Below are 22,856 nucleotides of genomic sequence, written 5' to 3' on the forward strand. Positions count from 1 at the left end.
TTCTCAGAATTTGATATCCATGGGAGTGTTGGAATCAACCCCCCACATATACTGAGGGATGACTGTATATTAAGTGAGATTTTTCCTTGGTCATTATTTAATAAATTAACCAATATGATCATGGTATAGGGTCCATCTTACCATAATAAATTATCATTATTTATGATGAATGTGCTAAATTATCCCTCTTAGACATAAGCATCTATTTGACCACCTTATTCAAAATAAATGTTACATTCCATCCCTTTATACTGCTTATTGTTATCTGACTTTTTACTTACATTCATACACACACACGCACAGAGTCTATTTATTGTTTATTTCCTGACCAAAACGTAAACTCTGTAGAGACTTGCCTTTTTTGTTCACTTCTGTATCTCCAGAACCTAGAACCTTGCCAGGCATTATCTTAGGCACCCAATAAATAAACAAATGAATGAATGTTTGTTTATGCTAAATGCACAGTTGATCAGGAAATCTATTTCAATAACTCACTTGAACCATACTTCATGTTGTTGTTCAGTCCCTCAGTCGTGTCCAGTTCTTTGCCACCCCATGGACTGCAGCACGCCAGGCTTCCCTGTCCTTCACTATCTCTCAGAGTTTGCTTAAACTCATGTTTATTGAGTCAATGATGCCAACCAACCATCTCATCCTCTGCCACCCACTTCTGCTCCTGCCCTCAATCTTCCCAGCATCAGGGTCTTTTCTGTTGAGTCAGCTCTTCACATCAGATGACCAAAGCACTGGAGCCTCAGCTTCAGCATCAGTCCTTCCAATGAATATTCAGGGTTGATTTACTTTAGGATTGACTGATTGGATTTCCTTGTTGACCAAGGGACCCTCAAGAGTCTCGTCCAGCACCACAGTTTGAAAGCATCAATTCTTTGGTGCTCAGCCTTCTTTGTGGTCCAACTCTCACATCAATGCATGACTACTAGAAAAACCATAGCTTTGCCTATACAGACCTCATAAGCTGTCCATTTGTTTCAGATGTCATTAATTCAGACAATTTACAGAACTCTTTTCCTCTTTTGGGTGTTTAAACTGATCTGTTTTTGTATTTTCAGGGCCAAGTTCTTTAGGTAACATTGTAGAAGAGGTGACTCATCCTTGTAACCCAAACCCTTGCCCTGCTAATGAGCTCTGTGAGGTAAACCGGAAAGGGTGTCCATCTGGTGATCCCTGCCTTCCATACTCTTGTGTTCAGGGTAAGAGGTGGGGTGGGGTGTGGGATGGGCAAGGGTATGTGCTGCTGTTGTTTCTTTATAGCAGTTATCTTTGGAATAAGATTATTTTCTAAATTATGTTTTTCAAATAAACATGTATTATTTATGTAAGCAGAGGAAGACAAAAAAATAATTTTCAGTAGTCATTTAGATTGTAAACTTATTTCACTTTCAAAACCAGATTCTCATAATGAGTCATAAGGTTCTTGACAACCAAAGGAAAAAAGAACCTTGGGCTAGTTTTTAAACATGGGAAGTAAAAAGGAAAAAAATATTAAATAAGCATATCTCAAAGGGCCATTTGTAATATTTGTATAATACTACATCCGCTATAGCATCATAATAAATCTTGTTAAAATTGAAAATAAATGGGTTTTCCTTAAGTCCAATCAAATATTCACTTTACTTTGAATTTACGATGTGTCTTTATTCCATCACTAAAAGTTTTCTGACCAGATTATTCTAAAATTACTCAGTTGCCATGTTACATTTAAAAAAAATCTGTGATTTTAAAATATATTTGATAAGCCTTAAAAATTTTTAAGAACTACTTATCTTACAGCATTTTTGTAAGAACTATTGCTAACTTTGGGGTATGTGTCCTTTAATCACCACCACTTCACAGAACGAACATGGAATTCTTGTTTGTTTGTGGCCAGTGAACCAAAGCAATTCCCTAGTTTAGTGAAAGTTCTATTATGTAATCTTTAGTGGCCACACAGTATCTATAAAACTTATGTGAAGTGTATCTGATATCACAAAACAATATCAGGGAACAGTACCAGCTCTCTCAGCTCATTTTTGTCCCTACAGGCTGCAAATTGGGAGAAGCATCTGACTTTATTGTCCGTCAAGGGACACTGATCCAGGTGCCATCATCTGCAGGGGAAGTTGGTTGTTATAAAATTTGCTCATGTGGGCAAAGTGGACTCTTAGAAAACTGTATAGAGATGCACTGTATAGACCTTCAGAAGTCTTGTATTGTTGGAGGAAAAAGAAAAAGTGAGTCTTGAACTGTTTGGGGGTTTTTTTTTGTTTTGTTTTTAACACAAGATTAGTTGTATTAACTTGGTAGGGAGAACATTGGATGGGTTCTCACCAGAGAGTAAAAGTCTACAAATCAGATATTCTAGGGAAGAATACTTCAAACTCCATGGAACACAAGGACTTCTAAGGAACCCTCTTAGAAGCCTCATCAAGAAGGGACTACTAACAGCTGATAGTAACTAACACTTACTGAACTCTTAACTGTGTGCCAATACTGTGCTAAGTCTTGGCCTGTGTTATCTCGTTAAATCCTCCCAGTTGTTTGATACGGGTACTATGTAAGGAAGCTGATGCTTAGAGAGGTCACCCAGCTAGTAAATGACCAAAGCAGAATTCAGTCCTAGGCCTATTTGACAACAAAGCGCTTGCCCTCCACAGGCAAGGACACAGGTCTGCTCCTTCCCACCCCTTTCTCAATAGTTGTTCTCTGCTTTGCCCCTTTCCCAGAAGTAAAACCCAGAGGTTGATATCATGGAAAGCAAAGGGATGGGAACTACACTGTTGGTTAGGGATTGGGAGAGAGCACATTAAGAGTACTTTCCTGTTTGATCACCTTCTCTAAAAGTCTGAGGATCTTGCTTTCTCATTGCTTCCTTAAACCATCTTTTGCTTATAGCCTTTAATAACTCTTCATATCAATATATAACCTCAAAAACTGTGAAAAAAAATACCGCTTTTGAGAATGTGCTCCTCACCCCACCTGCTCATTCTTCTACCTCTATATCCATCCTCCTACCCATCAACTAGAGTAGCTCAGCTTTTATATGCCTCTTGTTCCACTCTTCTGTGTGAGATCTTACTTTAAGAAGAGTACTTTTGACTAAAAAGAGCTTGCAAATTTCTGCTTAGACCAGCAAGTCAGGTATTCATTGCTTAGTCCATATGCTAATTAGTTAAAATGTAACATAGGTACCTTGAATCACAGAAAACATCGGAAGATAAACTCATTCTTTCCATAAACTTTCACTGACTAAATACCTTTTCTGTACAGAAGAACCTGGGATGAGGAATTGAAGTCATGCTTTACATGGTAAGATAGGAGAGAATTTGGAGCAGTCTAGTGAGATGAGCATATTAGGGGTTTGGAGGGGATATGGTGGGATGTCAATATGAAAATACCAGTATTACAAGTTTAATTCCCTAGTTTATATGTTCAGAAGTCATCTTTCAAGAATTTCTATTTTAAAACTTTTTAAACTATGTAATTTTTTATTTGTGATTTATTTATAAATTCATGACACAGATCAGCATTTTATATCTCTTTCTCTTAGGTCATGGAACTTCCTTTAATGTCGACTGCAATATCTGTTCTTGTTTTGCTGGCAATTTGGTGTGTTCTACCCGCCTGTGTCTCAGTGAGCACAGCTCAGAAGATGACCGTCGTACCTTCACAGGTAACCGTGGTCATCCAGCAGCTTTCCTCATCCTCTGTACCCATTCTCCCTTGAAGGCAGCATCTCATTAACTGCAAATGTGCATAGTAAAGTAAATACGTAACCTGAGAGCAAGGTACTTTGCTCTCTGGATAGCTTCCTCCTCTATAAATTGAAGGCATTAAAGTAAATGGTTTCTTAAGGTCCTTTTGGAATTCCATAAGTCAAAAAGAACAGGGCCAGTGATTGTATAGTTTTAGTTAAATGGAAGTTTTCCACCTGCTGAAATACCCATTTACCCCTACCATTATAGTCTAAAGTGTCCATGTATTTTGTAAATTTGCTTCTGTGTTTGTTTTTTTTAACCATGTTCTTCCTTGTCCTACCTTGGCTTACTGGATTCATATAGGCAGGGACCTCTAGAAACAAAGCTACTGGAAGAAAAAGTAAAGACTATTTCTCCCAATCTAGATATAAAATCTAGAATTTAGATATGTCAAGTCTGGGAGTTTTCTGGAATGTTGAAGGGTGATAACAATAGCAAGACAAAGAGAAAGGTTGTAAACACCTTACATAGATTCCTTCCATTCGTATCTCCTTAGGGAGGGGGGAAAACAGGGAAGTAACTTGGGAAATTATTGTAATTTTGAAACTTAATTTTTATGAACAGTCAATCAAGAATATTACTTTCTTGACTTTCCTAGGCTTTATGCTTCTGGTATTATGCTCACATCAGCCACAGTAAGTGACAAGGTTAGTGAGATGAGATGCTCTTTTCTTGAGTAGAAACTCCAGTTGTCAACAGCAAGAGCATAGTTGCCAGTATTCACTGAAAGTGAAAGTGAAAATGAAGTCGCTCAGTCGTGTCCGACTCTTTGTGACCCCATGGACTGTAGCCTATCAGGCTCCTCTGTCCATGGGATTTTCCAGGCAAGAGTGCTGGAGTGGATTGCCATTTCCTTCTCTAGGGGATCTTCCCAACCCAGGAATCGAACCCGGGTCTCCCTCAATGCAGGCAGATGCTTTACCATGGGAGCCATCAGGCAAGCCCATCAGGGAAGCATAGTTGCTAGTATTCACTGGTATCTACTTTTTTCCCAAATCTGGTTCTGGGCAAAGAGGAGTTAGGTAGTTGCCCTTAAACCATTTCTTGCTGTTGCAGCAGCAGCTTGACTCTGAATTGGTATTACACATGGAATAGGGTAGGAAGAGAACAGAATAGGGTTTACGAACCTTGTATCTCCAGCACATTGGAAATAAAAGGGAGATCAGAAACAAGAAGTGAACGCAGACTGATGGGGAAGTAGAGGCAGGACCAGCTCCAACCCATCCTCTATCCACCCTAATGAGAACCAGGGTTTGCTACTTTATTGTCTTGTTGTTGTCCTTTATTTTTATCCTTTATCTGCTGTGCTCTGATGAGGACAATTCATTCTGCCTAGAGAAACTGAAAAATGATGTGGGATGAGAAATGAACTAAAGATTTACAAGGAAGACTTTTACTTATTTACTTACATCACAATGTTTTTAGAAGTTGAAGTTTACAACTAGCAGGACCCTCTTTCCCTGTAGTGTGTAGCCCCTCATGTCCTGGGATAAGTTACATTAATGACTATTTAATGGGATTTCCCTGGTAGTCCAGTGATTAGGACTCCACACTTTCACTGTTGAGGGCCTGGGTTCTATCCCTGGTCGAGGAACTAAAATCCCATAAGGCATGCAGCACAGACAAAAAAAAAAAGAGACTATTTAGCTAGCAGACTCTAAGGAGATTTTACTGGCCACAAAGTATACGCATTTGGAGGGACTCAGGGCCCCAGTTCACACAGGACTCAGAAGGAGATGTTCATAAAAATTCTTAAGTTTTAAGTTACAATAACTTCCCAAGTTACTAACTTCTTGTTCTTCCCACGTGGAAAGAACCTATGTGAAACATTTACAACCTTCATTCTTTGGTTTTTTGGTATTATCCTTGAACATTCTGGAAATCCCCTAAACCAGAATCAAACATCTGAATTCCAGATTCTATATATCAGATGAGGAGAAATGTTCTTTACCTTTCCTACCCATAGTTTAGTTTGCAAGGATCTCTACCCCTGGAATCAAGATCTGGAAGCCCTCAGTTAGCAGGCAATAAATGGAACAAAGGAAAGTCGTTGTGCAGACAACGACTGGGAAAATGGCTTTTCAGAACCTTCCCACCTTTAAAAACAGAGATGAGAGGATATCCCCCCTTCCGTACAGCTACCCCTCCTCCCCCAACCCCCCTGACCTAATGTTAAATTCTGTTTTAACCTGAGACCTCTGGCTGCTTGTCAATGGTTTACCTTAATTAGAAAACAGAGGAAGGGGCCATACAAGAGCAATCGCTGAGGTGCTCTCCCCCTCCAGGTCTGCCCTGCAACTGTGCAGATCAGTTTGTCCCCGTTTGTGGGCAGAATGGACGCACTTACCCCAGCGCCTGCATTGCTCGCTGTGTGGGCCTCCAGGACCATCAGTTTGAGTTTGGATCATGCATCTCAAAGGATCCATGTACTCCTAATCCCTGCCCAAAAAACCAAAGGTAAGTCAAATGCCTCCTTGTCTTTTTCAACTGAAAGTTTCTCTATACCAGACAGTAAAAATACAAAGATGAATTAAGATACTCTCTCCCCTGAGAAGTTAGAGTCTCGAGGGAAAGATCCAGGTAAAGCTGCTTGGTGATATGCTGTGATTGGGGACCCAGAGGTTAAGCAGTTGACACAGCCTGGAGGAACCTGAGAAAGCCTCTAGAGCATGTGGTAGTTAGCTGGGAAAACAAGGAGGAGACTGCCAGCAAGGTTTATGGTAGAGGAAAAGTGGTGTTCATGAAGGCAGAGAGAGTAACCAGAGCAAATCTCTTGGCTGCTAATGAGAGAGCATGGTGTATGCCAGAAGCTAGACCAGTTCTGTAAGACAGAAACAAAGTGTGAGGCAAGGAGAAGCGGCAGCTAAGACAAGAGAGATGGATGCATTCTTATTATTAGCTACTGATGCCTGGTAGTAATAGAAAATAGTCTACTTAAAACCTGCCTCCGCTGTACAGATCAAACATGAAAAATCTCTGGACGTGCACTTTCAGTATTTTATGAAGTTATTTGTTTAGGGACTCCTCTCTCTGTTGCTTCCTCAGGAGCTCAGAGTGCAGTTGACATCACCTTAATGATGGATTTCTGCTTGTGATGGTCGCAGGTGAAGGGTACTGCTGATTCTCTTAGGTTTCAAGCTTCTGGAATTGAAGTTTTCACTGACTGCCTCAGAGAGCTAAGACACGTCCCAGCACCACAGTCCTTGCCTTTTGAAGGTTTTGTGGAGAATAAGCAATTGCTTCTCCATCCCGAAAACCTTGGTGCAGTATGAAGGGAGAGAAAGAAAAATTTTCTCTTGTGTTAAATTTATTTTAACAAATTTAAATTCCCTTTTACCAAAGAGAATTGGTCCCTGTCTAGCAAAGTTTACATCATGAAAACTAAGCCCAAAGAGTTGTTCTGCAAAGAAGATAGGGTATTATGCATAAGAAAACATGATAAAGAAATAAATCAAAAGGATAATATAGTTGTGTCGGGATGTAGAATTGAGAGTTGTTTTGGTATCTGTTTATCTGTTTGCTTCCTTCTATTTGGTAACCTTTCTGAATAAGATTGACTTGCTTTTATAATAAAACCACAAATCTCAAAAATGGGACGGTCTGGCTGGGTATAATACAAAATCAATATAAAAGAACAGCTTGAAAAATACAACTACATGAAAATGAAGATTTTCTGCATGGTAACAAGTGAAAAACTAAGAGAAATCTTAAGAGAAAGGATTTCAGTACAATCTCTGATAATATAAAGAACCCCTACAAATCAATATGAAAAAGATTAACAACTTAATATATTAATAAAAATAGACAAAGATCTATAACCAGTGGAAAATGGACGAAGGACATAAACATAGGAAAAGAAATACAAATGCTTCTTAAACACTTAAAAAGATGCTTTTATTAGTTGGGGGGAGTAACTCTAGCTACTGTATACAAGCCCCCAAATATCAGTACTTCTACGTGGTGGAAGTTCAAATACAGTCCATTTGGATGGTCAGCAGGTGGCTTTCCACATGTAATTCAGAGACTTAGGATCTTTCCATCTAGCAACTCAGCCAGCTCCTATAGCCTCTAGTCCTCCTCTGTCAGGCAGATAAGAGAAGGGAGATGATGGAGGTTGCTCCTGAAAAGCTTTTATAGGCCAAGTTAAAATTCATCTCTACTTCTAGCCACATTCCATTGTCTAGAACTTATTCATTTGGCCAACACTTCCAGGGAGACTGGGAAATATAATCTAGATGTATGCCCAGGAAGAAAATTAAATGAATTTGATGAATGAGCTCTAGCCAATCTACTACAATGCTTAACCTCTCTCATATTAAGAGAAATATAAATTAAAACTACAGTTGTGTACCATTTTCCATCTACCAGATTGGTAAAGATAAAAAAGTTTGATAACAAAATATAGGGAAATAGGCACTCCCATACAAGAGAGGATTGGGGCAAAGATTTGTACCTCCTCTATGGAGGGCAGTTTGGCCAAGCATATCAAAATTTTAAGTGCACACGCTCTTTGAATCCGCATGTATAAATGCTTGTTCTTATATAAAATATCTCTGGAAGAATGAATAAGAAGTTGGTAATAAGTGATTACCTCCAGGGAGGGTGGCTGGGATACAAAGAATAGGCAGAAGACTTACTTTTCATTATATACAGTTTTGTCTTTTCATTTTCTCCATGGGCTTGTATTATCTGTTCAAAAAATAGTTGTTTAAAAAATAGAAATTTGAAAATAAATGAAGTCATATTCATTCATCAAGTATCTCCTGTTGTACTGGTCTTTCTAAACACTAAGACACAGTAGTCAACAAGACCAAGTCCCTGCCCTGATAGTGTTTATTGTAATTTGTTGCCCCCTCCCTGATTCTCAGCCTTTCCTGTTGATCCTCTTATTTCTGTGTATTCAAATTAGTAATGTTTTTCCTTCCAAAATTACCAAATTTCTCATGATATTCTTTGTCCTCATTCCTTCATGTTAATAGATAGTGAAGTTCTAATCTTCTTTTTCATTTCTCTTCAAATGCCTTAAATTTCTATAAAATTATAACTTAATGCATTCTAATTTCTTTCTTCTAGTTTTTTTGAGATAGACTTGACATGTAGCCCTGTATAAGTTTAAGGTGTACAGCACAATGATTTGATTTACAGACATCATGAAATAACTACCACAGTAAGTTTAGTGAACATCTATCATCTTGAAGAAATAGAAAAAAATTTCTTCTTGGTGCTAAGAGCTCTTGGGATTTAGTCTCTTAATAACTTCCATATGTAACTCTCAGCAGTGTTAATTATATTTATCATGTTGTACATTACATCACTATGTTATAACTAGAAGTTTGTTATCTTTTGACTCAGTTCAGTTCAGTTCAGTCATTCAGTCATGTCCGACTCTGCCACCCCATGGACTGCCAGCACGCCAGCCTTCTATGTCCATTTGTCACCAACTCCCGGAGCTTTCTCAAACCCATGTCCATTGAGTTGGTGATGCCATGCAACCATCTCATCCTCTGTCGTCCCCTTCTCCTCCTGTCTTAAATCTTTCCCAGCATCAGGGTCTTTTCCAATGAGTCATTTCATCACATCAGTTCTTAAAATGAATATTAAGGACTGATTTTCTTTAGGATTGACTGGTTGGATCTCCTTGCAGTCCAAGGGACTCTCAAGAGTCTCCTCTAGCACCACAGTTCAAAAGCATCAATTTTTCAGCACTTAGCTTTCTTTATGGTCCAAATCCCACATCCATACATAACTACTGGAAAAACCATAGCTTTAACTAGATGGACTTTTGTTGGCAAAGTAATGTCTCTGCTTAATATTCTGTGGTTGGTCATAGGATTTCTTCCAAGAAGCAAGCATCTTTTAATTTCATGGCTGCAGTCACCATCTGCAGTGATTTTGGAGCCAAAAAAATAAAGTCTCTCACTGTTTACATTGTTTCCCCATCTATTTGCCATGAAGCGATGGGGCCAGTTGCCATGATCTTTGTTTTCTGAATGTTGAGTTTTAAGCCAACTTTTTCCACTCCTCTTTCACTTTCATCAAGAGGCTCTTTAGTTTCTCTTTACTTTCTTCCCTAAGGGTGATTTCATCTGTATATCCGAGTAAGTAAAGTAAAGTCACTCAGTCGTGTCCGACTCTTTGCGACCCCGTGGACTGCAGCCCACCAGGCTCCTCAGTCCATGGGATTCTCCAGGCAAGAATACTGGAGTGGGTTGCCATTTCCTTCTCCAGGGGGTCTTCTCAACCCAGGGATCAAGCCCGGGTCTCCCGGATTGGAGGCACATGCTTTAACCTCAGTCTTGATTCCAGCTTGTGCTTCATATAGTCTGGCATTTCGCACGTGTACTCTGCATTTAAGTTAAATTCACAGGGTGACAATATACAGCCTTGACGTACTCCTTTCCCAATTTGGAGCCAGTCTGTTGTTCCATGTCTGGTTCTGACTACCTTCATCTAAGTCTCCCTCCCCTCACCCTTTGTCTCCGGCAACCACATATCTGATCTTTTCCTATGAGTTTGTCTGTTTTAAAGTATAATTGACCTACAACTCTGTGTTAGTTTCCTGGTATAAACATAGTGATTCAGTATTTCTATACATTTTGAAGTAAGTTTAGTTACTATCTTTCACCATATAAGGATATTACATAATTATCAACTCTGTTCTCCATACTGTACATTTCATACCTACGATTCATTTATTATGCAACTGGAATTTTGTACATCTTGGTCTTCCACACCAATTTCTCTCCTCTCCCCACGCTCCTCCCCTTTGGCAATCACCTGTTTGTTCTCTGTATCTACACATAGATACAGATACACATAGATACATTCCTTTACTATGTTTGTTCGTTTCATTTTTTATAGTCCACATATAACTGAAATCTGTCTTTCTCTTTCTGTCTTATTTCACTTTAGCATAGCACTCTCTAGGTCCATCCATGTTGTAACAAGATTTCATTCTTTTCTATAACTGAGTAATATTCCATCCTGTGTGTGCACATGAGTGGCATCCATCACATGCACACAGAAGGGTTTCCTTTTCTCCACATCTTCATCAAGACTTATTTGTCGTCTTTTGGATAATAGTCATTCTGACAGGTATGAGGTGATATCTTATTGTGATTATGATTTGCATTTCCCTGGTTACTAAGGATGTTGAGCATCTTTTCCTGTGCCTTTTAGCCATCTGTGTGTCTTCTTTGGGAAAATGTCTCTTCACATCCTCTGCCCATTGATTGGGTTGTTTAGGGTTAGGGGTTTGTTTGCTTGTTTGTTTTGATGTTGAGTTCTTTTGAGTTCTTTGCATATTTAGGATATTAACCCCTTATCACATATATCTTTTGCAAATATGTTCTCCCATTCAGTAGGCAGCCTTTTCATTTTGTTGATGGTTTTCTCTGCTGTGCAAAAGCTTTTTAGTTTGATGTAGTCAACGTTTGTTTATATTTGCTCTTGTTTCCCTTGCCTGAGGAGACATACCTAAAAAATATTACTAAGACTAATGTCAGGGAGCATACTGCCTGTGTTTTCTTCTAGAAGTGTTATGGTTTCAGGTTTTACATTTAAGTCATCAATCCATTTTGAATTTATATTTGTGTATGGTGTGAGAAAGTGGTCCAGTTTGATTCTTTTACATGTAGTTGTCCAGTTTTCCCAAGACAATTTATTGAACAGACTATCTCTTACCCATTGTATATTCTTGCCTCCTTTGTCATAGATTAATTGCCCATAAAAATGTGGGTTTATTTCTGGACTCTGTTTTGTTCATTGATCTATGTGTCTGTTTTTGTGCTAGTACCATATGGTTTGATGGCTATAGCTATGTGGTATAGTTTGAAATCAGGGAGGGCTCTGTTCTTTCTCAAGATTGTTTTGGCTATTCAGGAACTTTTGTTTTTCCATACAAATTTTATAAGTATTTGTTCTAGTTCTATGAAAAATGCTATTTGTATTTGATAGGGAGTGCATTGGATCTATAGATTACCTCGGGTAACTGTCATTTTTAACAGTAGTTCTTCTAATCCATGAGCATAATATATCCTTCCACCTGTTTGTGTTGTCTTCAGTTTATTTTATCAATGTGTTATAGTTTTCCTTAGTTATTTGTGCTTATAAATTGGATTGTTTTCTTAATTTGTCTTTACATACATACTAATTTTAAATCTCATCAGAAAAGGTAGCCATAGGTAGTAGTAGTGATGGTGGTGGTGGTAATTTCATGTAAAAAGAAGTAATTTCCTTTGAAATTATATGATGTTAGCTAATATATTCTTCCCCTTTTATGTTATAGATGAATATTTGTATATCCTATTATTTTAAATACCCCGTAAAAGTTAAACATTTTCTTAGGTCCTATCTTCTTATAGAAAATTATAAATACCCTTTATAGAAATGAGAGAGGCAAAGAAGTCTAAAGAAGAAAAGAACCATCCCCCCTACCCCCTCTGAAGAAGTTCAGAGATTGAGAATGAAGCCAGGTCCTGGTATTACTAGGAAAACCCAGCTTCATGGGGTGGCATTCTCTCATTGATTCACAACCAGCCAGCATCAGGTCCTCAGCCTTATAAACACAGAAGCCTGAAATTTTCAGCATATGCTGTGAAGTTTTCTCTTAAGATAGACTCATATTAGCCAAGCTGATAATTAAGTCCCTGAAAAATGCTTCATTTATTATTGATAAGGCCTCCAGCATTGGACCCTGACCTGTCTGGTGGTCTCGTATCATGCCTCTTCCACCCCGAGCACCCTTCACTTCTGCCCTCAGGGCCCCCTGCCCTCTCCCCCAGCACCACAGGGTCTGGGGCATCACACGCTTGCTCTGCTACTCCCTCTGACTGGCAGGCCTTCATCCTCGGGGCTCCACCTCCTCCATGAGCTTTCTCCAGGCTCCCCAATCAGAATGACTCATTCTCATGAGCATTTGGCATGTGGTTTTCTACCTGAGGGCCTGCTTTACATGCATGCTCGACTCCCCAGTCTCCCTAAGCTCTCAGGCACAGGGACTGTTTCTGATTGCTCTCTTACTTTCTCTTCAGCCTCCCGTGCCCCACCACTGCCTGCCAGCCCTGCTATAGTCTCTTACAACATTGACTCATGGTGCTGCATTTGTGTTTTTCAGATGCATACCCAAACCACAAGTCTGCCTGACGACATTTGATAAATTTGGATGTAGCCAATATGAGTGTTTGCCAAGACAGCTCACCTGTGATCAGGTCCGAGATCCTGTTTGTGATACAAACCACATGGAGCACAGCAATCTCTGCACTTTGTACCAGAGAGGGAAAAGCCTCTTATACAAAGGCCCGTGCCAGGTACTGCTGTTGGCCTGACAAGCCCAAGTACACTGAGCATGAAATCAGCTTATGATCTTTTACATGTGAATCAGCAGTGAGACCCCCATTGAGGGTCTTCTGTGAATCCCATCAAGTCTAGAGCACTCAGTCCTCTATCAAAAATGAACCATCTGAGGCTGGCTTTTCCTCCTAACACTGGAGGGCCCCCTTGCTCATGACCCTTTGCACCTCTAGTGTACAGAGCAAAAAGAGAGGCTTCTTGACACCAACCACTAGAAAAGAATTTAAAGCCTTGCACCCCTGGCATGAGTCAGCAGCATCTTCACTTCCCCTAGTTCTGTGGGCCCAGAACTGTTTTGTTAGAAAACCACACAAACAAAACTAATAAAAAAGAAAACAGCCCAAGAAGAATGTGAGGGAAAACAACCAAGAAAAGAGCTTTTCCCCCACTCTTTCCACTGAAAGTCCACCCAAGGTCCTGAAAACTGACTGAAAACTTCTCTAAAACTTAATGTCTTTTTTTTTAGATATTTTTTAGATTTATTTAGAATTTTATATTTACTCAGTATAATTTACAGAATTAGGCTTTGTCTTATATAATTCTTTCTGTATTTATTTTTAATTGAAGGATAATTGCTTTACACCGTTGTATTGGTTTCTGCCATACATCGACATGAATCAGCCATGGGTATACATATGTCCTATCTCTTGAACTTCCCTCTCACTTCCCACCCCTTCCCACCTAATATATATAATTTATTTTATTTTAAAACTTAGTGTCTTCATCAGTTTACTATAGTCTTTGAGGGTTGTGAAATTGGTATTCATGTCAAAAAATAACCCTGAGGACAACCCCACTGACACACCAGTGATCTGTGTGCTGGGCCGTCTGCCTGGAGGAAGCCCAGCCTTGGACCAGCAATCCCTGCCCACAGCCGGCTGACACCTGACATGCTGGCTTCTCGTTTCCTGGTTTTCACTGAAGGAAAGTCCCTTCAGCTCATCTCCCTGGGCTTGTTTCCCCTTAGAGCTTATGTTCTAAGTGCACTGATACCTTTACTCTGAATTCCCTCTTGTTGGTCCCTCTTCCTGGCTTCAGGTTTTCTCTTACATGTTCTGCATGGATGCAGAGTCCGTCTGCTCTCCTCATCTCTCCTCTCTTCCCTCTCTATCCTGTTGTTGTTCAGTCGCTAAGTTGTGTCTGACTCTGCAACCCCATGAAGCAGTGTGAAATGATAAGGCCTCTGAATTTGCATCAAGATTGGTCTTGTTTTCTTCTAACAGGCTCTTCTGGAATAATGGAAGTCGGGAGGAAGGGAGGCTTTTTATCTCATATTAGTTCTCAGAGAATGAACACCCAGGTCCCTGAGAGGCTGAGAAAAGTAGTCTCTTCAGTCAGTCTTGGGATGGTCCTGTTGCCCCTAACCCCACACCCTGTTTAGCAGCCTTTCCAATGTCCAAAAATTTATACTGTCTTTTCTCCTTCTTGTAAGTAGGGAGACCTATTCTTGGTTAGGAAAAGTGCCCCATAGAAGTTTACAGCTAAGTATGCTTTCTTGCCCTCAGCCTTTTTGCAGGGCCCCGGAGCTCATCTGTGGGCACAACGGGGAGACCTACAGCAGCGTGTGTGCTGCCTACTCGGACCGGGTGGCCGTCGATTACTATGGGCCCTGCCAGGCTGTCGGGGTCCTCTCCGAGTACAGTTCTGTGGCTGAGTGTGCTGCTGTGAAGTGTCCTTCACTCTTAGTGACTGAGTGCAAACCCATCATCCCACCTGGTAGGCTGGCAGTGCTGGGGGTGGGGCAGGGGCGGGATTGGGAGGATTTGCTTATCTGTCTTCAGAGAGTGAGTCACTAAGAATAAAGCTGACTTAAGTGTGTTTAAACTTCTCAGAAAGTCTTGACTCCACCTAATGCTGATTGGATGCAGCGGATCTATCTTAGACATCATCTGGTCTAGTGGTTTTAAAACAATATGGAAAACTTATTTCAGTAGTGGATCTATCTTAGACATCATCTGGTCTAGTGGTTTTAAAACAATATGGAAAACTTATTTCAGTCTTACCTCAAGCACCAATAGATAAACAGCAATGTTTAACTGCTAGAATTATGGTTATTAGTTCAAAGGCATAATGTTTGCCTGTTATAAAGTTAATGAATAAAGAATTGGACATTAATGAACAATTGAAGTATTTTTGATGAACACAAACATTTTAAATTGAGAAAAACAAGATAGTTGTTGTCTTAGACTCGCCTTAGGGTCTAATTGAATTGTTTCAGTTGCATATAATCAAGAAGTCTTGTTTCAAACAGGCTATTATAAGCAGTAACAGTTTTCAAACAGCTTACCTTTCAGTTTCATACTCTTCGGTTAAGCAGAGGTAGCAGAAGAGGCTTTATCCCAAGTCTGCACAGAACAGATTACCTGGAGTCTTAACAAGTTCATTCCTCTGTCCAGAAACTCAGCAAATGTTTCTTGAGCATCTACTATGTCCTAGACAAGTGTCTAGGTGCTAGGGGCACAACAGTGAGCGAACAAAGCCTCCTTCCTCCTGGAGACCATGGTCTGACATGTTATTATTGTTTTTTTAACAGTTAAATAACTTTTAAAATTCAGTTTGAATCAAATACCCATGGAATCTCTGAAACACTTGCTCCTGTGTTTTGCCGACAGGAAACACTTACCTGGAATCACACAGTGAGTTCTGAGTAGGGCAGGGTCTAGGCCCCGTGTCTCTGGAAAGGCCAGCTCTCCCTGTGCTGTATGAAGCCACAGCTGCCCCACCTGAGAAGTGGTACAGGAGGAAAGCAGGAATGGAGGAAGGATTTTGGTAAATGTATAGATCATTAGACTCCAGGTTGATCAGGGAAGATATCTGAAAGCACAGTCATCAGGAAGGACTTTGGCAACTTTCCCAGCACAAAATGAAGGGCTGGTAATTTCACCAACTATTTTGAATTTTCTTTATTTCTAATTCTGAACACAAACAGAATGGTTTCTGTTATACAGGTGCTTGTTGCCCATTATGTGCTGGAATGTTGAGAGTTTTGTTTGACAAAGAAAAACTGGATACTATTGCTAAGGTAAGTTGCTTTATGTGCCATGTACTATTGAAACCTTATTAATAAACTTGTCAGTATTCATACAGACAGAATGTGCCATCCCTTTCACAGATGAAGAAACTAATTTGCAGAGGAACATCTTGCCCAAGCCTGTACAGTAGCTCCCAACCAGGAGGACTGGGCTTTGAGCTCAGGGCATCTGCCTCCCCATCCTGTGCTCCTTCCCTGTACAGCCTGGCTGTGCAGTGACGTTGCTCTGCAACCAGGTAGCCTGCACTTGCTTAAAAAAGGTCTCCCACCAGCATAGTGAGCAGAGTGAGAGCTGGAACCAGAGCAAGGCAGCCAGCAGCTGGTAGACTCCCAGACAGTTTCAAGGTTGCCCGCCCTCAGGTGGTCCCCATTCCTCTGGGGGTATGTCCAGAATCGACCATCTTCCCGTGATGGTTTTGTCCCTTTTCCTTTTTTGTACCATTACTTTTGCTGCTTACTCTTGTGAAGATGAGATTGCAGAAGTGTAGCAACCAACACCTGCTACTACCTAAAAAAATTACACCCATTTCAATGAAAACAACTGTATTTTTACAGGAAGGCTTTAATTATTTCCCCATGGTGTCCAACTCAGAACTGTCCCTTAAAAAGTGCTCCTGGTGAGAGTGTTTATGTCAGCCAGAAAACTCAGCAGTCAGAAAAAACCCTACTGGAATGGGTTCTGTGGATTTTTAGAATTCATCCAGCAAGGCCCTGCCCCACACTTAGGATTAAAAGAGCCTTCTTGTTTTAGGCAAGGTAACAAGGAAGCTTAGGCAGTAGTAAGGAATTCTTTTTTCAGGTAATAGAATTGTTTTCTCTTTCTAGGTTACAAACAAAAAGCCAATCACAGTTCTGGAAATACTTCAGAAGATCCGCATGCACGTGTCTGTCCCACAGTGTGATGTGTTTGGGTACTTCAGCATTGAGTCAGAAATTGTGATCCTTATCATTCCTGTGGACCATTATCCAAAGGCTTTACAGGTGAGGTCAGCACGCGTCTTGCAGCCATCCTGTCACGCTGAATTGGGAGGGCAGAAGGGAGGAAAGCACGGCAGCTCTGAGGACAGAGCTGCTCCAGGGGAGTGGCTTCCAACAGAATGCAGGGGAAGGGGAGGGGTTGAGGTGCATATGCTGTGACTCAGAAGGTGCAGACAGGAAAGGTATCTGCTCATCTTCCAGATGAGACGGTTGAGGCCCAGGGAGGGCAGGGACAGATGCCAGCCACTCAGTGACAAGGCTAGGCCTGTCTCCCAAGGGCTGTGCTCCTACTGGGGAGGAGGAGCCCACCAGAACTGATCTGATGGGCCCTGAGTTTTCTTCCTCTCACTCAGGAGGCACAAGTTTCAGCATCAACATAGGAAGGTCCCAGTGACGGGAGTGAATACAGTGGTTTCTAAGCTGCCACAGCGAGGAAGCTCATTCTGTCTCAGCTTTCTCTTCTCCTGATGTGTAGGTGGCCCTGGAGAGGCCAGTCCCTGTGACTGTGTTTAAGCGTGAAAAGATAATGTCTAAACGTGAAGAAGGGGTGAACAGGATTGTGGGGAAAGAAAGGGCAGCGGCTGTGTGGGTCATGGCTTTTTAAAAAAATTTGATTTCCATTGATGCTGTTATTATCTGTGTAATAAATTAAGACTTTATTAGAATATTACTTTGCTAAAAAAAAAGGATAAAGAAAAGATGTATTCCATGTGTTGGGATATACGTGGAATTTGTCTGACTTGACCTTTTTCGTGGGTTCTGTGACTTATATTAAAAGTGATTATCCTCTCCCTCTGAAACTGATTATCCTCTCCCAGATTGAGGCCTGCAATAAGGAAGCAGAGAAGATCGAATCTCTTATCAACTCTGACAGCCCCACTCTGGCGGCCCACGTCCCTCTGTCTGCCCTGGTCATCTCCCAGGTGCAGGTCTCCAGCAGCATGCCCTCAGCCGCCCCAAGGGCCCGGCCTCCCCATCACTCCCGCCTCTTCCTCCTCAGCCTGGGCCTCACCTTCCACAGGGTCTGGAGACACAACTGATGCCCATGAAAACTGCAAAATAGTCCTTGATCTAATTTTCTTACTTTGGAAAAAACGTATAGGACTGCTGGTTTGTAGTTGAATAGTTGCCAAGGCAAAGCACTTGTCACCTCTAACCTCTGTTCACCATACAGTATTTTTCTTAATTACCAGTATTAGTAAGGGTTTTGCCTTGTTTCTACAAGTGTTACAATATATTCTTCCAAATACTAAGGAAAAGAGGATGTTTCCTTCTGGTGAATCACTGACTGCCTTACAATTTACATTTTGCTCGTTAGATGGGTCCCCTACCCAAAACAAATTATATATCATTGATAAATGAGATGATCACTTTTTAGAAAGACAGCTCACTTTAATTATGGACTTCGTATCACAGAAACTTCATTTCAGAGTTCTTCCAGTATTAAGGTGCCCCTAGTGCGTGTGTGTTTGTTTACAGATAATTCCCTACTCTGTCTAGAAGTGAGGAGTCACAGTGAAGAGCCACTGTATTAGAGTATGAGAAAAAGATAAGGCATCTTTGGAATTATTATATAAGTCATCAAGCAAATTTAATAATTTATAGAAATCTAATTCAGACTCCATTTAATGTATTAAGTAAGCAAAAGTAGGCTAAGTAAATGGCACTCACATGATATATTGTACCTAAGTGATAGTCCCAGTGGTTCTTAAAGTGTGTCTGTGACTTCTGTGAAAGGGAGAAGTTATATTGCATCAAAGCATCTTGTATTATGCATTTTTATATTAACAGATGTATATCTTTTGGTATCATCCAAGTTAAATGTTGAGTTTTTAAACATTAACCTTTAAACCAATTGCTGCTACTTATGTAATTGCCAAAAAGTGAAATAATTAGTAGTTCATGTAAATAATACATGATTTTTCTATTTTATTATGAAGAAGGTGAATAGCCATATTTGTAAAATGACAATCATGTGTGTTAACCCAGTACTTTCCGTTCATGAAGATACATTTTTTTTTTGTGATATGCACAATGTAGGTAAGTGTTCTGTTTTTCTTTTTTTGATACGGATTTATAAAGAAGTGTGGTTTATATATTTAAAAGTGTCAATCTAAGTATTAAAATGTTTGCATGTTGTCTAAGAAATTGAATACTTTGAATGTGTTTCACAGTTTTAAATAAGCTATTCAGTGTAATACTTCTTGTTTATATGCACCTAAACTTAGAATTTACATGAAGTGTTTTTCTCAGTGTTATATATATGTACACTCTGAAAGATATAGGGTTATGCTTATTATACCAAAATGTTGTTTAAAAGTGGGCACTTAAAGCTTTCAGAATTTCTCAGTGCTGATGTAGCGTGTTTGTTGCAATTGCTATAAATCTCTTCAATGCAATATACTGGAAAGCTTTTCTATTTTAATAAAATAATTTTATATGATTATGTGTATTTCTAAGCAAAATGCACATTTACAATGAAACTACTGATCACTCTTCAGCGAGCCATATCCTTTGCTCTGAATAAGAAGTTATGGGAGTGTGATTACTTCAAAAGTGGGAAAACAGAGCAGCTGGGACAGAGCTGGTCAGAACAGACCCTGGCATGTTCTTGGCAGAAGGGTCAAGGACAAAGACCCCGGCTTCTTCAGGACAGAGAGCTTCAGGCACTCTAAGACCAGGATAGATTAGGCAGTCCTTTTCCCCACTGGTTCAGCCTCAGCTTCTTCAGGACTGAGAGAGCTTCAGGCACTCCAAGACCAGGAGTAGGTTAGGCAGTTCTTCTCCCCACTGGTTCATCCCAATATTTCAGCCCTATGGTATATCCTAGAACAGAGAGAACTTTGCACTGTGGAGACAGAGAGCCAGCTAATCAGGGCCTGAGAGGTTCTGCCAGTCAGCTGAGGCTAAGGCCCCCAACCTCCATCTTGCTCCCGTCACATGTCTGCTGTGCTTCTTCTCATTGTGCTTCACTCCAGGACCCACGCAGTGTCCTCACAAAGGGAAGAAGGAGAAGAAGGAAACCACAACTGGTGGTTAGGTCTCTGCTCAGAAGTGACGCTATCATTTCTGCCTACGGCTAACATTCAAGCAAGTCACGTGGCCGCCCCTGACTCCAAAAGGTAGCGAGTAACATACCGTCCTCTTGTGTATGTGTGTGTATCTGTGTGTTGAGGGGAAGAAGGAAAGAAGCTGGGGCAGACCATGAGTATTTTGAACAATGATACAGTCTACTGCAGAGGCCCTTTCTCATCAGGATAGGGCAATAGCCAGGAATGACTAAATTTCTTATTAAAAAAGCAGTAGAAGTTTTTGGTCTGGGAAGGAAATGAGAAATGAGAGAGGTGCTTGGGTTTAATGGAGGGGAGAGTATCAAGGGAGGAAAAGATCTAAAGGTTGGTCCTGCCCCAAGGACAGAATCACAGTCTTGAGAACTCTGACCATAGATAGTCACAGGCAAAACAAGCCCAGGTCCAGTCAGTTCAGGAGATGGCATTCCTCACTAGCCAGTGGCTGTGGTGAGCACAGCCAGGCTGCCTTGGGGACCGGCTGTCAGTGGCTGCCCAGCCTCAGAGCAGGACAGAGCTCCTGCTGATTGGCTCTGCCCAAGGGTATCAGGCTAGTAGAGGCTTGCAGGAGACGGGGCACAGGCAAAAGAGATAAATGTGGGCCCTGCCCTTCTGTAATTCTTCCAGGGGCTAGAGGCAGGGAGGACCTGGAAGTCCAGAGAAAGCGGTTCTGTGGGAGGTGGGCAACTTAGCAGATGAGATAACTGCATGAAAAGTGGACTCCAGAGAAAGGTTCAGAGGCTCCCATAAGGCCATGGGTAATTAAACTAATAAGACATTAGGAAAACAGAGGTAATAACCTCCTGTCCGGCCTATAGGAAGTAATTGGGCAGGAGTGGACCCTAAGAGGCTCATAGGCCTGGCCTGGGTCACATGCCCACCTCTGGCAGAGGTGGAAAGTCAGGGGAGCTTCAGCCCCACTTAAACCAGACAGAATGGATTTCTCAGGAAATGACTCAGTTCCTAGAAGAAGGCTGCTGCTAGATGTGTCCTCTAGGGAGTATGCGTCTCTCTAACTGGCCGTTAGTCTCCAGACCGTTTCAGTCTGGGAGCACACAACAGTGCCTCACCCTAGGGCCAGGTGCGCACCTGGAACTGTGAAACCATCAGCCACCAGAGCCCAGGGACAGCCAACAGCGTGCTTTGTATGAGAGACCTATTAAACAAGGGAGTTATCCAAAGTGACTGGCAATAAAGTAAATCATCTTCAGAGCAAAAATGGCAATAAAGAGGAGAGACTGTGATGAATGTAAACATTTTTAATCAGGGCAAAAAGAAGCAGGTGAACTTGGGAACAATTCTTCTTATCTCCTGGAATCCTCACTCCACAACCAGCTCTGTCAGGGGTCTTCCCAAGGGCTCCAGGACAGAGGATCCAGGCTTAAGGCTCAATTGTCACAGGGTGACACTAAATTGTTGGTCTCTCGTAAGTCATCATTTACTGTAAACCAGGGACAGCAAATGTGTGTCATTCATGCCACCAATTCCTTGTTGGATGTCCATGGTAAAGAGATCACAGTTCCATCATGGTCTCCTGGTGGTGGCGACAGGCCCAGCTTCAAGCACAGCATTCTGAGGAAGAAGAAAGGGCACTAGAGTCATGGTAACTTCTTTGCTGCCATCGTATCTTATGAATAAAAAAAATGATTCTCAGAAATCCCTCAACAGTTGTCCCGTGTATCTCTTTGCCCAGGACTGGGTAATATTGGCCAACACTAAACAGTTGGCCGAGGGGAGCAGGATGGCTGTAGTTGGTTGGCTAGTCAGGGGCAAACACACTGCTGCCCCAACCAATTTGAGGTGCTGGAGGGCAAGAGTAAGTCGGCCAAGGCCGCCAACAGCGTTCACCTTAAGATAAAGTCAGTTTTTGGCAGTCTTAACTTGTTAGAGTATACATATGAAAAATTTTGTTTAACTACCTCCAGCTGTGATAGGTGTTTCTAACTAGGTGATTGTTCAGTTGCTAAGTCGTATCCAACTCGTTGTGATCCCATGTACTGCAGCTAGTTCACTAACAAGGTAGTGAAACCTCATAACAGCAACTGTCTGATTTCATAACTTTAATGCTTTCCTCCAGTTACTTAAACAGCCCTACTTCATTCCTCAGGCCTCTGACCTGGTTATTTTAAAACTTCCATCCCATATCCAATGCAAAGGCCTGTTTACCTCCTCCAGCCTAGACTAAATGTTTGCTCAAGAACAGAGTGGTTGGAAGGGATGGTCTTTTTGCCACAAACATATGCAAGGCTCACATCTCAGTCTGTGAGCTTGTCATGATGTCACTAGTGGCATTAGTCACAGACATTAGGGTGTCTTCAGTACAAACTCTGGAACATTCATTTCTAGTAAGAAAGTTTGTCAACCAAGAGGTGAGTGGTCTTGCCCTCAGCTGTGGTTAGCCTATACAAAACATATGTAGGTCACCTAGTTGAACAAGGCAGTGTGCCGTGGGAAGTGTGAGGAGTGGGAGAGAAAATCTAATAAGGAGCAGAGGCTGTGCAGGGCTTCATTAGCACTGGGTCTGTCCCAGTGTTAGTATAGTGGAGTTAATGACTTGGGAATGGGTGGTGAGGGGAAGCACAAGGCAGGTCAGGTTTGGAGCCTAGGCTGCCAGGCTGGAATGGCACCCAGAGCTGTTGCCCTTGCCCTCCCAGCTATACTGCCTGGGATAGT

The 22,856-nt window shown here is 41.3% G+C and overlaps 1 protein-coding gene across 1 annotated transcript in view; it reads left to right on the forward strand.

Moving 5' to 3' along the window:
* RECK (reversion inducing cysteine rich protein with kazal motifs) overlaps positions 1-19,559 on the forward strand; it is an 83,532-nt gene extending 63,973 nt beyond the window's left edge. The window contains exons 13-21 of the mRNA XM_040266281.1: positions 1,071-1,211; positions 2,043-2,231; positions 3,548-3,670; positions 6,041-6,212; positions 12,871-13,063; positions 14,612-14,822; positions 16,055-16,128; positions 16,963-17,118; positions 17,934-19,559. Of these exons, the coding sequence (XP_040122215.1) occupies positions 1,071-1,211; positions 2,043-2,231; positions 3,548-3,670; positions 6,041-6,212; positions 12,871-13,063; positions 14,612-14,822; positions 16,055-16,128; positions 16,963-17,118; positions 17,934-18,155 (1,481 nt within the window). The 3' untranslated portion in view covers positions 18,156-19,559. The remainder of the gene's footprint in view (positions 1-1,070; positions 1,212-2,042; positions 2,232-3,547; positions 3,671-6,040; positions 6,213-12,870; positions 13,064-14,611; positions 14,823-16,054; positions 16,129-16,962; positions 17,119-17,933) is intronic.
* The last annotated feature ends 3,297 nt before the right edge of the window (positions 19,560-22,856 follow it).

Source organism: Oryx dammah, unplaced genomic scaffold, assembly GCF_014754425.2.
Source record: "Oryx dammah isolate SB20612 unplaced genomic scaffold, SCBI_Odam_1.1 HiC_scaffold_1, whole genome shotgun sequence".
NCBI lineage: Eukaryota > Metazoa > Chordata > Mammalia > Artiodactyla > Bovidae > Oryx > Oryx dammah.